This window comes from Oncorhynchus mykiss, chromosome 10, assembly GCF_057628025.1.
Source record: "Oncorhynchus mykiss isolate SJ-2025 chromosome 10, ASM5762802v1, whole genome shotgun sequence".
Lineage (NCBI taxonomy): Eukaryota > Metazoa > Chordata > Actinopteri > Salmoniformes > Salmonidae > Oncorhynchus > Oncorhynchus mykiss.
The window spans coordinates 55,050,769-55,065,992 of NC_143031.1; the positions used below are offsets into that span (position 1 = coordinate 55,050,769).

The 15,224-nt window shown below is 43.1% G+C and overlaps 1 protein-coding gene across 5 annotated transcripts in view; it reads right to left on the reverse strand.

Moving 5' to 3' along the window:
* The window catches only part of acsl1a (acyl-CoA synthetase long chain family member 1a), a 62,793-nt gene that overhangs the window by 15,082 nt on the left and 32,487 nt on the right, over nt 1-15,224 (reverse strand). For all 5 annotated transcript variants that reach the window (XM_036933377.2, XM_021619047.3, XM_090187143.1 and 2 more), the window contains exons 3-10: nt 5,448-5,562; nt 4,427-4,491; nt 4,015-4,116; nt 3,212-3,311; nt 2,436-2,611; nt 2,157-2,189; nt 1,907-1,958; nt 489-562 (exon numbers count right to left, since the gene is read on the reverse strand). In XM_036933377.2, coding sequence (XP_036789272.1) covers nt 489-562; nt 1,907-1,958; nt 2,157-2,189; nt 2,436-2,611; nt 3,212-3,311; nt 4,015-4,116; nt 4,427-4,491; nt 5,448-5,562 — 717 coding nt within the window. The remainder of the gene's footprint in view (nt 1-488; nt 563-1,906; nt 1,959-2,156; nt 2,190-2,435; nt 2,612-3,211; nt 3,312-4,014; nt 4,117-4,426; nt 4,492-5,447; nt 5,563-15,224) is intronic.

Below are 15,224 nucleotides of genomic sequence, written 5' to 3' on the forward strand. Positions count from 1 at the left end.
AAGATATGGAAGGGAAAAAAGGAAAAAAAGGGAACGGATAGGAGAGGACAGACAGGAAAGTCAGTCAACATGAAGATTGAGGAACAAGAGCGAGAAAAAAAATAACTGACTGGATTTTAAAAGGGCATTTAGCAGGGTGGTGGGTAAGGAAGTGTAAAGAAGGCTTGGTAAATAGCAGCTTTCCACACATTGTGGAATACAACAGTACATATTAACATGACACTAAGCATAATAAGGGCCCATTTTGTTTTACTTGCCCATCTAAGCAGAGGAAAATGTTAAGATAAAAATAGCTGTTTTTAAGCCAGGTTTGTTATTGCAAATAAGAACTTGTTTTCTATTGTTACCAGGTTAAATAAATTATACTTACTGTTATAAGAAAACACTTAGTTTCACGATACCTATATTTCTTTTGATATTCACAATGCTTACACTTCCTTTGATAAGCCATTCAAGGAACAAATTAATCAAAAGGGTGGTTAGTTTACCTCTGTTATCTTGATGAAAGCAGCACAATTGGCAATAACATTGCCATGTGTAAGCATTCCACCCTTTGGGTTTCCTGGGAGTAAAAGAAAACAAGTGACCATTTATTAAATCTTGAAGGTTAGATGCTTCACGTTTTCAGTAAACAATATCACTAATAAAAAGAGTCAGTAATTCATGTGTGGGAGAGTCTCCATCCATGGAAATGGATTAGTACAGTTTATCAACTGGATCATTCATGTCACAAGGGTCCAAGTGTAACACACATCCTCCTGATCATGCATGTGCACAGTATGTCAGTGAGTGTTTCTTCACACTTGACTATCGTACTATTTGTATTACATTACACATGTCAGTGTCCTGGCCTATTTTTCTACTGTGTTGCTTTTGAAATAAGACTGTTCATACTTTTAAAATGTCTACTCTCTCTACTTTGAATCCCTGACTATGAAAAGCCTAACCTTAAGAGTCTTGAAGTGTTTGAACCCTCTATAGCCATTATGGTTATTCTCCGACCCTGCTGGTCCCTTATGAACATTTTAACATCTTGACAAAACAAAATTGGGACTTAAATGGTACTCTTAAAACTCTACCCGGTACAGCGCGAAGAGGACTGGTCACCCCTCTAGGTTTCTTCCTTTTCCAATGAGTTTTTCCTGGCCACAGTGCTTCTACCTCTGCATTGCTTATTCTATGGGGTTTTAGGATGGGTATCTCAAATCAATTCATATTTTATTTGTCACATGCGCCAAATACAACAGGTGTAGGTAGACCTTACCGTGAAATGCTTACTTACAAGTCCTTAACCAACAATGCAGTTCAAGAAATAGAATTAAGAAAATATTTACTAAAATCAAATAAAAAGTAATAATGAGGAAATGGTTCAATTCACAATCTTATAATTTATTTGTAAATTATGCCTAAGCGTTGGAGCGTGCCCCTGGCTATTTGTACATTTAAAAAATGTAAATAACAACATGGTTCTGTCTGGTTTGCTTAATATAAGGAATTTGAAATTATTAACACTTAAGTATATTTGATCAATTACATGTATTTTTGCTACTTAAGTATATTGAAAACCAAATACTTCTAGACTTTTACTCAAGTAGGATTGGGTAATTTGTACATGTAGGTAGGGGTAAAGTGACTATGCATTGATAATAAACAGCGAGTAGCAGCAGTGTAAAACAAAGGGGGGGGGGGGGGGGCCGCAATGCAAATAGTCCGGGTGGCCATTTAATTAATTTCTTCAGCAGTCTTATGCCTTGGGGGTAGAAGCTGTAAAGCAATTTGTGACAACTACCGATGTAAAAAAAAAAAAAAAAAAGCTTTATAAAATTCATTTGATTGTTTTAATGTGGGATATGCAAATTCTGAAATACCGAGTAGTGACATGAAGGCAGAATTAATGCACACACACCTGTGGTTCCACTAGTGAAGCAGATGAGTGCCAGGTCCTCTGGTGTTGGGGGCTATAGCAGACCACAAAGAGATTTAAGAGCGAACTAGTAGCACGTTATTTTAACAGTACAGACATAACAGATATTCACAAACAAATAACATAGTAAAGACAGTAATAACCTACTACTTATATCATTTGTTTCTTTGGGATTCATTAAATCACCACTGTTTGAATGAACCGCAATATGGATTTGAACAGTCCTACTCACCAATGGCTGGTGGTGGTGGGCCTTGCCAACAGCCTGAGAGTGACAAGGGAACAGTAAAGAAAACGTGACACAATTCAGTTACATTTTTTCCCGCATTGAAACATCAGCTCTAACATAAGAAAACATATCTGGGATATGCATAACCAAACAAAACTGGAGAAAAGATCAAAATGAGGACACTGCTCGAACAAGCTGGTTTTCTCAATGAGCCTCTGGATAAGAGCCTTGGCTAAACGGGAATACTGTAAACATAGAAGTACATTACATTTTAGAGCTTACCTCCACATCCTTCAGGCTAAGGATCTCGATGCTGCTCTGCTGCCCGCGGGCCATCAGCTCCTCGTCAAAGGCCTCCATGAGCACGATGGTCTTCAATGTGTGCTCCTTGCCGCTCACGCAGTCCAGGATGAGCCGCGCTTTCTCCGCCAAGTCACAGATCACCGTAGAGATGGCGGCTGAAAACATGGGATGGCACTGGGTTATTTATTGTCAACTTATTTTTTTATGTTCCGTGACGGTCGAGGTATAGTCCCGTCTTTTGTCCTGAGAAATGTATTTAGTTACACATTAATTGAACGTTCTTGTATAATGCCTACAGTAGTGACATAACCATGACTTGTCATCTAATGACATGTAATCTGCATAAACTCTTACGTTTTCAGTGTTATTGTGAGATTTCAGTGCATCATAATGCTTCATAAGTTTATATGACAATCTAAAGTAATGTTTGAAATAATAACTTCTATATCATAAACAAATATTTGAGGGCCGCCGTGTCTGCTGGTTGATACTAGTTCATTCTACAGCTGGTGAGGAAGCCAAGACAGACACGTTTGCCAGTGTGGAATGTAGCTACTGTAGCCCCTTCGCACATGTAGATCTGTAATATAGAATATTGTGTGTGTGGTACCCATGAGTAAAATTGACAGACTAAGGGGCTTTTCCTGTTCTAGTTATTCTAATTCTAAGGAAAAGTCTAGGGGTCAATTTTGGATATCAGCCCGCACTTTTGTGACCTTGTTCCAAATAGTGTTTGTGGTTGCCCTGTGACATACCTTGGTCGATGATGTATTCAATGGCCTCAAGGCCTAGCGTGTCATACAGTGGTACACACACCAGGGAGTATGTGTAACAGGCCAGCTCTGAAATGGTCCACTGTAGGAGAGGACATGGATAACATCAGTACATTTTTTATCAAGGTTTGACGCAGAGGTCCGAAATCGTTCTTGCTAAAAGCATATACTAAAATCAGCAAAAAAGAAACATCCTCACTGTCAACTGCATTTATTTTCAGCAAATTTAACCTGTCTAAGTACTTGTATGAACATAAGATTCAACAAACGAACTACACAACTTCCACAGACATGTGACTGACTGGTGGCCACACCAGATACTAAGTACTGCAGTGCATCTCCTCCTCATGGACTGCACCAGATTTGCCAGTTCTTGCTGTGAGATGTTACCTCACTCTTCCACCAAGGCACCTGCAAGTTCCCTTCCCTGTAACGTACAGCGTTGATTGCCTGCAATGACAACAAGCTCAGTCCGATGATACTGTGACACACCTCCCCAGACCATAACGGACCCTCCACCTCGATCCCGCTCCAGAGTACAGGTCTCTGTGTAAAGCTCATTCCTTGACGATAAATGCGACTCGTCAGTGAAGAGCACTTTTTGCCAGTCCGGTCTGGTCCAGCGACGGTGGGTTTGTGCCCATAGGCGACGTTGTTGCTGGCGATGTCTAGTGAGGACCGGCCTTAAAACAGGCCTATATGTAAAAGGGGATGTGCGCACAAGTAAAAGCAAGAGTGTGCAAGAAAGAGGGAGAGAAATAATTGTTGCTGCTCATTCCTCTTACCTCTGGCCTGTTCTGGGAAAAGATGCCGATATGCTTGTCTCCAGTCTGAGAGTGCCCCCTGTGGAGGAGAGCCGAGCCAATGCACTCGGCTTTGTCTGCAACCTTCACAAAACAAATAGCAAAGATGCTCTTACTTTTCCCCATTTGAACAATCATATGACCCATTCCGGTTTGAGGGAATTCATTATGAATTACAAAGATAAAAAAGTAAAACATCTATATAAAAAAGATGGGCACTATGCAAATCTCTCATTTGTTAATGGCGTATATATCCTATTCAGTTAATTGTTAAACTGACTGAAGAATGAACTAATTAACCAAATTAGCTATAAAATGTCTAAAGTCCGATGCTCAAAGAGAAGCCAACTGGAACTACCTTTTCCATCTAAAAAAAAATGGCAGTATAGCTCACCTCTCGGTATGACAGCCACTCGTAAGGCTGGTTGGGTTTTCGTGATCCTAGACAGGGCCCATCATCTGGAAAGTAAAAGACAGTGCCCTTGTGACGACAACACTGCGGTTCTCTAAATGCTTACTGATGGAAAACCATGGTCCTTATACGATATTCTTCTCACAACTTAAGACAAAAGTTGTAGAATTTCATTTACATTGTTCATTATTATTCCAGTGTTGGCCCTCGGGAAAATAAACATTTTGCTGCACCTGCGATAACGTGGAAGTCTGTGTACGCGACCAATACAAGTTGATTTTATAATAAGCCACAAGTCAGTTAGAACCAGACCAGGGTTAAAATACTATTCAAACTCATTTTTGTCAGTGCTTGATTGAGCTTGCCTGGCACAATGGAACCAATAGAATGCACACGTACAAATCCTTCCATCTGGCGCTCCAGGCGACAAAAGCTAAGGCTAAAAGTATTTGAAAGATTTCAAAAATAGTATTTGAACCTAGGTCTGGTTACAACCATAGGTCGGCAGGATTGCACCAATCTTGCAGAGAATAATGCACACATCCCAATAGTGTGCTGCTGAAAATAATAGCATGATGCAGACAGTTTTAGTAGAACAACTTTAATGAAAAAAGTTAAGAAACCCTAAATTCCTAGAGGTAGAGTTTCAGACGATGATAACTGTATAATATGGCATGTGGTGATTTCAATTGAATTAGGCACATTACCATCAACTCATTGTGTTGTGGTTTACCTTGCCATGTTTTTGCAATATATACAGACTATTCATCAGCATAACATACATCTCCCTCAACTGTATAATACTCAAATGAACTATAAAAATATTGATTTACTATTAAGGTTGCTTACTATTAAGACTGACTTGTCTGTGGCTGCATGCCTGTTGTCCTTTGAGTCTACACATCAACGAAATAAAGAAAAGATAAAAAAATACACCCCCCCCCCAAAAAAAAAAAGAAAAAAGAAAACGTGTTTGTTGATTTGTTTGTGGAAGAGTACTCACTGGACACCCGCAGGCCTCGGAGGAATACTTCGTACATGGTCCGTGCGTCACTGTAGTAGTGTGTCATGTGCTCATCGTCGTTATTCAGAATAGACCGCCTGACGTAACCGTCACCCTGTGAGGAGAGAGACATAGTTAAGTTGGGTCTTAAGAACATTTTGAAATAGAGGTTGACCGATTAATTAGGGCCGATTCCAAGTTTTCATAACAATCGGAAATCTGTATTTTTGGACACCGATTTGGCTTTTTAATTTTTTTTTATTTAACTAGGCAAGTCAGTTAAAAACACATTCTTATTTACAATGACGGCCTAGGAACGGTGGGTTAAAACTACCTTGTTCAGGGGCAGAACAACAGATTTTTACCTTGTCAGCTCAGGGATTCAATCTTGCAACCTTACGGTTAACTAGTCCAACGCTCTAACCACCTGCCTCATTGCACTCCACGAGGAGCATGCCTGTTATGTGAATGCAGTAAGAAGCCAAGGTAAGTTGCTAGCTAGCATTAAACTTATATTTTTTTAAAACAATCATAATCACTAGTTAACTACACATGGTTGATGATATTACTACTTTATCTAGCGTGACATGCGTTGCATATAATCGATGAGGTGCGCATTCGTGAAAAAGGACTGTCGTTGGGTTGCTCCAACGTGTACCTAACCATAAACATCAATGCCTTTCTTAAAATCAATACACAAGTATATATTTTTAAACCTGCATATTTAGTTACTATTGCCTGCTAACATGAATATCTTTCAACTAGGAAAATTGTGTCACTTCTCTTGCAACAGAGTCAGGGTATTTGCAGCAGTTTGGGCCGCCTGGCTCGTTGCGAACTGTGTGAAGACTTTCTTCCTAACAAAGACAGCCAACTTTGCCAAACAGGGGATGATTTAACAAAAGCACATTTGCAAAAAAATCACAATCGTTGCACGACTGTACCTAACCATGAACATCAATGCATTTCTTAAAATCAATACACAGAAGTATATATTTTTAAACCTGCATATTTAGCTAAAAGATATCCAGATTAGCAGGCAATATGGGGTGGACAGGGCAGTCTTACCCTATGAGTGCTGGTGTGTGTACAGAATTCTGTTCTAGCCAAGCAGCAACACACCTAATTCAAATAACCAAATTCTTAATTGAAGAATATGGTTAGGTGATTAGTAGAATAGTAACTGCTTGGCTGGAACAAAGGCATGCATCCACACCAGTCCTTGCACAGGGAAGATTCATTGCCCATTCATCAATTAGAGCAGTTTTATTCAATCTTAATCCTGGGGCCCACAGGATGTGCTGGCTTTTGTTCAACACTGTATGAACACACCTAATTCAATGAATCAAGGGCTGGATCGATTGAAATGAAAGTGTTACTGCTAGGCAGGAAGAAAATCCTTGCTTAGTGAGTGTGTGAGTGTGTGAGTGTGTGAGTGAGTGAGTGAGTGAGTGAGAGTGAGAGTGTGAGTGAGAGTGAGAGTGAGAGTGAGAGTGTGTGTGTGTGTGTCAAAAACCATGGTTATAAAAATAAAAATGTTAGGTCTGGAAAAAAAAGGTAAGAAATATTTTTACCAAGATTTTGAATACACATTTCATAATTCCACACTTAACCTCCTGCATTCAAACCAACCATGAACAAATGTCTCATGTCTTAACTAAAATAGAGTAAATGGTGTCAAGCTCTCTGTGTAACCCTTGTGTTAACATGTTGCAAATGGCCTAGCTGCTGCACTCAGGAATTGCTTTTATGTAGCTTTAAGAAATAAGCCAAACATCCAAAGGCACTCCCCAGATCCTATTTCGGTCACAATGAGACCATTCAGGCTGACTTGACAGACAGAGACACACAGAAACTTGATCATCGTGGTTGTGTCTCATATTTATAATGGCAGTTCGGTCACACACACACACAACCTTTCTTATGGATAAGTAAAAAGTATTCTATGGAGCAAAAGATTCAGCACAGATTTCAGGTTATTTACTTGCTGTAGCATTAGCATGGTTTAGTGCAAAACAATATGTATGTTAGGACCCATGTTAGCATGCTCCAAATAGCATGGGTTCACATTATTAGTCATATGTATGGGAAACCTGTGTTATACATCTACGAAATGCTTACTTGCATGTTCCTCCAACAAGTAAGCAATAACAAAAGATAAGAACTGAAAGTATAATACGAGAAGGCACAATATAGTCCAATATTTACATGTGTATTGGAGAAGGATGTGCAAGTATATAAATTGAGCAGTATAAATAGAGCCTGGTAGCAGTATTTGTGATCTGTGAGTGTAGCATGAATATAAACTGCATGAAAGGAGCATACAAAAACATTAACACCTGCTCTTTCCATGACAGACTGACCAGGTGAACACTATGATCCCTTACTTAATAAATTCACTTCAAAATCAGGACCCAGGGCAGCATGCCAAATTTCTTCAGCTGCCTTAGGAAGGAGCGACGCTGTTGCGCCCTCTCGCATAGAGTGATGGTGTTATTGGTCCATGGCAAGTTCTCGGTGATGTGGACACTGAGGAACTTAAACATATGACTCTACTGCAGTCCCGTTGATGTGGATTGGGGCATGTTTCCTCTTCTGCTTCCTGAAGTCAAGAATCAACTCCTTTGTTTTGCTGACGTCGAGGGAGAGTTTGGTGTAATGACACCACAATGCCAGCTCACCTCCTCCCTATAGGCAGATTAGTTGTTGGTTCAGGCCTACAACCATGGTGTCGTCAGCAAACTTGATGGAATTGGTGTCGTGCAAACCCACGCAGTTGTGGGTGAACACTGAGAACTGAGAACACACCCCTGGTGGGCCGCTGCTTCTAGAGTCCATGTGTAGGGGATATTGTTGCTGATCCTCACAGCTTGTGGTTTACCTGCCAGTCAGGAAGTCCAGGATCCAGTTGTAGAGGGTGGTGTCCAGACCCAGGATTCTGAGCTTGGTGGGAACAATAGTGTTGAATGCTGAACTGTAGTCAATGAACAGCATTCTCACACAGGAGTTAATCTTGTCCAGATGTGTTATTGTCATGTAAATAGCGATGAAAAAGCCAACTTCTGTGGATCTGTTGGAGCGGTAGGCAAATTGGAGTGTGCCTGGAATACTGGCCTTGATGTGGGGCATAACCAGCCACTCGAAGCACTTAATGACGACGGAGGTGAGTGCAATGGGGCTAGAGTCTTGGGCACGTCACCTAGTTTTTCTTTGGGCAATGGTTGCCTCCTTAGAGGCTGAGGCTTCTATGGGAACCACACAGATGGATTTGCTTTTGTAGTCTATAGTCCTTACCACATGCGACAAGAGTTAGCTGTCGAACATATGTGTTGTCTTTTTGGGTCCCTAATAGATTTACAGAGCTCTTAACTGCTTGCCTTGTACGAGTCACGTGCCACCGAGTCATTGGGGTTCATTCTGCTGACATTGACCCCTGCAGAACAAGCTCTCAGCATTGTACAGAGATCTTAATTTATTCAGGGATTTTGGTTGGGGTAGGATGTCCGGATTGTTATTGTGGGTATAAGCAACACATTTCCTAATGAAGCCTGTGACTTATAATGCATTTTCCGCAATGTTGATGGATAAGTCCTGGGTGGATGAATCTTTGAACATACATTATACAGGGCATTCGGAAAGTATTCAGACCCCTTGACTTTTTGACATTTACGCCTTATTCTAAAAAATAAAATAAAAATGAATTCCCCCCTAAATCTACACACCCATAATGACAAAGCCAAAAAGTGTAAATTTATAACAAATTTAAAAAAATTGAAATATTACTATTCAGACCCTTTACGCAGTACTTTGTTGAAGCACCTTCGGCAGCAACTACAGCCTCGAGTCTTCTTGGATATGACGCTACAAGCTTGGTAAACCTGTATTTGGGAAGTTTCTTCCATGCTTTTCTGCAGAGCCCCTCAAGCTCTGTCAGGTTGGATGGGGAGCGTCACTGCACAGCTATTTTCAGGTCTCACAGAGAGGTTCAAGACCAGGCTCTGGCTGGGCCAATCAAGGGCATTGAGAATAGTCCCAAAGCCACTCCTGCGTTGTCTTGGCTGTGTGCTTAGGGTCGTTGTCCTGTTGGAAGGTGAACCTTCGCCCCAGTCTGAGGTCCTGAGCAGGTTTTCATCAAGGATCTCTGTACTTTGCTCTGTTCAGCTGTCCCTTGATCCTGACTAGTCTCCCAGTCCCTGAAAAACATCCCCACAGCATGCTGCACCGTAGGAATGGTGCCAGGTTTCCTTCCTGCTTGGCATTCAGGCGAAAGAGTTGAATCTTGGTTTCATCAGAACAGAACATTTGGTTTCTCATGGTCTGAAAGTCTTTAGGTGCCTTTTGGCAAACTCCAAGTGGGCTGTCATGTGCGTTTTATTGAGGAGTGGCTTCCGTCTGGCCACTCTACCATAAAGGCCTGATTGGTGGAGCGCTGCAGACGAACTCTAGTGCTCTGTCCGAGTGACCTCCCTGACCAAGGCCCTTATCCCCGATTGCTCAGTTTGGCTGGGCGGCCAGCTTTAGGAAGAGTCTTGGTGGTTCCAAACTTCTTCCATTTAAGTATGATGAGGCCACTGTGTTCTTGGGACCTTCAATGCTGCAGACATTTTTTTGGTACCCATCCCCAGATCTGTGTCTTGACACAACCCTGTCTCGTAGCTCTATGGACAATTCCTTCGACATCATGGCTTGGTTTTTGCGCTGACATGCACTGTCAACTGTGTGACCTTATGTAGACAGGTGTGTGCCTTTCCAAATCATATCCAATCAATTGAATTTACCACAGGTGGACTCCAATCAAGTTGTAGAAACATCAAGCATGATCAAGGGAAACAGGATCCACCGGAGATCAAATTTCAAGTCCCATAGAAAAGGGTCTGACTACTTAAGTAAATATGGCAATTTGTCATTAATTAGCAACAATTTATAAAAACCTATTCTCAATTTGTCATTATGAGGTATTGTGTGTAGATTGCTGAGTTTTTTTTAATAATCCATATTGAAATAAGGCTGTAACGAAAACAAGATGTGAAAAAAGTCAAGGGGTCTGAATATTTTCAGAAGGCACTATTCGCACAAACATGTATGTGGATACCCCTTCAAATGAGTGGATTTGGCCATTTCAGCAACACCCATTGCTGAGAAGTGTATCAAAATCAAACACACAGCCATGCAATATCCATAGCAGTATCAATATCCATTGGCAGTACAATGGCCTTACTGAAGAGTTCAGTGACTTTCAACGTGGCACTGTCCTGGGGTGCCACCTTCCCAACAAGTCATTTACATTAATGTCCTACTAAAGATAGCCCAGCCAACAGTAAGTGCTCTTATTGTCAAGTGGAAATGTCTAGGAGCAACAGCGGCTCAGCCGCGAAGTGGAAGGACACACAAGCTCGCAGAACGGGACCGGCGAATGCTGAAGCGGAAAAAAAAAAATTGTCTGTCCTCGGTTGCAACACTAACTACCAAGGTCCAAACTGCTTCTGGAAGCAACACCAGCACAAGACCTGTTTGTTGGTAGCTTCATGAAATGGGTTTCCATGGCCGAGCAGTCGCACACAAGCCTAAGATCACCATGCGCAATGCCAAGCATTGGCTAGAGTGATGTGAAGCTCACCGCCATTTGACTCTGGAGCAGTGGAAACGCGTTCTCTGGGGTGATGAATCACGCTTCATCATCTGGCAGTCGGACGGACAAATCTGGGTTCTGCGTATGCCAGGAGAACGCTACTTGCCCGAATGCATAGTGCCAACTGTAAAGTTTGGTGGAGGAGGAATAATGGTCTGGGGCCATTTTTCATGGTATGGGCCTGGCCCCTTAGTTCCAGTGAAGGGAAATATTAATGCTACAGCATACAATGACATTCTAGAGAATTCTGTGCTTCCAACTTTGTGGCAACAGTTTGGGAAAGACCCTTTCCTGTTTTAGCATGACAATGCCCCAGCGCACAAAGCGAGGTCCATACAGAAATGGTTTGTCGAGATCGGTGTGGAAGACCTTAACTGGCCTGCACAGAGCCCTGACCTCAACCCCATCAAACACCTTTGAGATGAATTGGAATGCCACAGCAATGTTCCAAGATCTAGTAGAAAGCCTTCCCAGAAGAACGGAGACTAAGGGGGAACCAACTCCATATTAATAATCATGATTTTGCAATGAGATGTTCAACAAGGTGTCCACATACTTTTGGTTACATAGCGCATTTCAAAAATCAGTATACTCATTTATTTTTTAATTCTTTCAATGTTTAATTTAGTTAAATAAAAAGGTTAAGGAACACAATTATTTGTTTTGAGTATTAAGGGTGGGGCAACTGTACAGTGTGTACATCAAACTCCTTCCCTCTCCTCTCTATCAATACCTACTCCTCAATCATTTCCCTCCAAGAACCCCAAATTTGACCAGATACTTTGGCCCATTTTTCTCTTTTTCTTCTTTGGGCCCCCATTATTAACCAAATTAGCATAAAATTCTATGCAAAACATATATTTACAAATGTCCACGGGTTTAAGATGGACCAGTCCATCTGGCATTTGTCTTAACTGCCCTATGGCCAATCCGTTTCTGCAGCCGTCAACCACAGAGCGCCGACAGAGATGGCCGCCTCGCTTCGCGTTCCTAGAAAACTATGCAGTTTTTTTTTACGTGTTATTTCTTACATTAGTACCCCAGGTCATCTTAGGTTTCATTACATACAGTCGAGAAGAACTACTGAATATAAGATCAGCGTCAACTCACCATCAGTACGACCAAGAATATGTTTTTCGCGACACGGATCCTGTGTTCTGCCTTACAAACAGGACAACGGAGTGGATCCTATGCAGCGACCCAAAAAAACGACTCCGAAAGAGAGGGAAACGAGGCGGTCTTCTGGTCAGACTCCGGAGACGGGCACACCGTGCACCACTCCCTAGCATTCTTCTTGCCAATGTCCAGTCTCTTGACAACAAGGTTGATGAAATCCGAGCAAGGGTAGCATTCCAGAGGGACATCAGAGACTAACGTCCTTTGCGTCACTGAAACATGGCTCACTGGAGAGACTCTATCCGAAGCGGTGCAGCCAACGGGTTTCTCCACGCATCACGCTGACAGAAACAAACATCTTTCTGGTAAGAAGAGGGGCGGGGGCGTATGCCTCATGGCCAACGTGACATGGTGTGATGAAAGAAACATACAGGAACTCAAATCCTTCTGTTCACCTGATTTAGAATTCCTCACAATCAAATGTAGACCGCATTATCTACCAAGAGAATTCTCTTCGATTATAATCACAGCCGTATATACCCCCCCCCCCAAGCAGACACATCGATGGCTCTGAACGAACTTTATTTAACTCACTGCAAACTGGAAACGATTTATCCGGAGGCTGCATTCATTGTAGCTGGGGATTTTAACAAGGCTAATCTGAAAACAAGACTCCCTAAATTTTATCAGCATTTCGATTGCGCAACCAGGGGTGGAAAGACCTTGGATCATTGTTACTCTAACTTCCGCGACGCATATAAGGCCCTGCCCCGCCCCCCTTTCAGAAAAGCTGACCACGACTCCATTTTGTTGATCCCTGCCTACAGACAGAAACTAAAACAAGAGGCTCCCACGCTGAGGTCTGTCCAACGCTGGTCCGACCAAGCTGACTCCACACTCCAAGACTGCTTCCATCACGTGGACTGGGAGATGTTTCGTATTGCGTCAGATAACAACATTGACGAATACGCTGATTCGGTGTGCGAGTTCATTAGAACGTGCGTTGAAGATGTCGTTCCCATAGCAACGATTAAAACATTCCCTAACCAGAAACCGTGGATTGATGGCAGCATTCGTGTGAAACTGACAGCGCGACCCACTGCTTTTAATCAGGGCAAGGTGTCTGGTAACATGACCGAATACAAACAGTGCAGCCATTCCCTCCGCAAGGCTATCAAACTAGCTAAGCGCCAGTACAGAGACAAAGTAGAATCTCAATTCAACGGCTCAGACACAAGAGGCATGTGGCAGGGTCTACAGTCAATCATGGACTACAGGAAGAAATCCAGCCCAGTCACGGACCAGGATGTCTTGCTCCCAGGCAGACTAAATAACTTTTTTGCCCGCTTTGAGGACAATACAGCGCCACTGACACGGCCTGCAACGAAAACATGCGGTCTCTCCTTCACTGCAGCTGAGGTGAGTAAGACATTTAAACATGTTAACCATCGCAAGGCTGCAGGCCCAGACAGCATCCCCAGCCGCGCCCTCAGAGCATGCGCAGACCAGCTGGCCGGTGTGTTTACGGACATATTCAATCAATCCCTATACCAGTCTGCTGTTCCCACATGCTTCAAGAGGGCCACCATTGTTCCTGTTCCCAAGAAAGCTAAGGTAACTGAGCTAAACGACTACCGCCCCGTAGCACTCACATCCGTCATCATGAAGTGCTTTGAGAGACTAGTCAAGGACTATATCACCTCCACCCTACCTGACACCCTAGACCCACTCCAATTTGCTTACCGCCCAAATAGGTCCACAGACGACGCAATCTCAACCACACTGCCCTAACCCATCTGGACAAGAGGAATACCTATGTGAGAATGCTGTTCATCGACTACAGCTCGGCATTCAACACCATAGTACCCTCCAAGCTCGTCATCAAGCTCGAGACCCTGGGTCTCGACCCCGCCCTGTGCAACTGGGTACTGGACTTCCTGACGGGCTGCCCCCAGGTGGTGAGGGTAGGCAACAACATCTCCTCCCCGCTGATCCTCAACACTGGGGCCCCACAAGGGTGCGTTCTGAGCCCTCTCCTGTACTCCCTGTTCACCAACGACTGCGTGGCCACGCACGCCTCCAACTCAATCATCAAGTTTGCGGACGACACAGTGGTAGGCTTGATTACCAACAACGACGAGACAGCCTACAGGGAGGAGGTGAGGGCCCTCGGAGTGTGGTGTCAGGAAAATAACCTCACACTCAACGTCAACAAAACTAAGGAGATGATTGTGGACTTCAGGAAACAGCAGAGGGAACACCCCCCCTATCCACATCGATGGAACAGTAGTGGAGAGGGTAGCAAGTTAAGTTCCTCGGCATACACATCACAGACAAACTGAATTGGTCCACTCACACAGACAGCATCGTGAAGAAGGCGCAGCAGCGCCTCTTCAACCTCAGGAGGCTGAAGAAATTCGGCTTGTCACCAAAAGCACTCACAAACTTCTACAGATGCACAATCGAGAGCATCCTGGCGGGCTGTATCACCGCCTGGTATGGCAACTGCACCGCCCTCAACCGTAAGGCTCTCCAGAGGGTAGTGAGGTCTGCACAACGCATCACCGGGGGCAAACTACCTGCCCTCCAGGACACCTAAACCACCCGATGTCACAGGAAGGCCATAAAGATCATCAAGGACATCAACCACCCGAGCCACTGCCTGTTCACCCCGCTATCATCCAGAAGGCGAGGTCAGTACAGGTGCATCAAAGCTGGGACCGAGAGACTGAAAAACAGCTTCTATCTCAAGGCCATCAGACTGTTAAACAGCCACCACTAACATTGAGTGGCTGCTGCCAACACACTGACACTGACTCAACTCCAGCCACTTTAATAATGGGAATTGATGGGAAATGTAAATATATCACTAGCCACTTTAAAACAATGCTACCTTATATAATGTTACTTACCCTACATTATTCATCTCATATGCATACGTATATACTGTACTCTATATCATCGACTGTATCCTTATGTAATACATGTATCACTAGCCACTTTAAACTATGCCACTTTGTTTACATACTCAT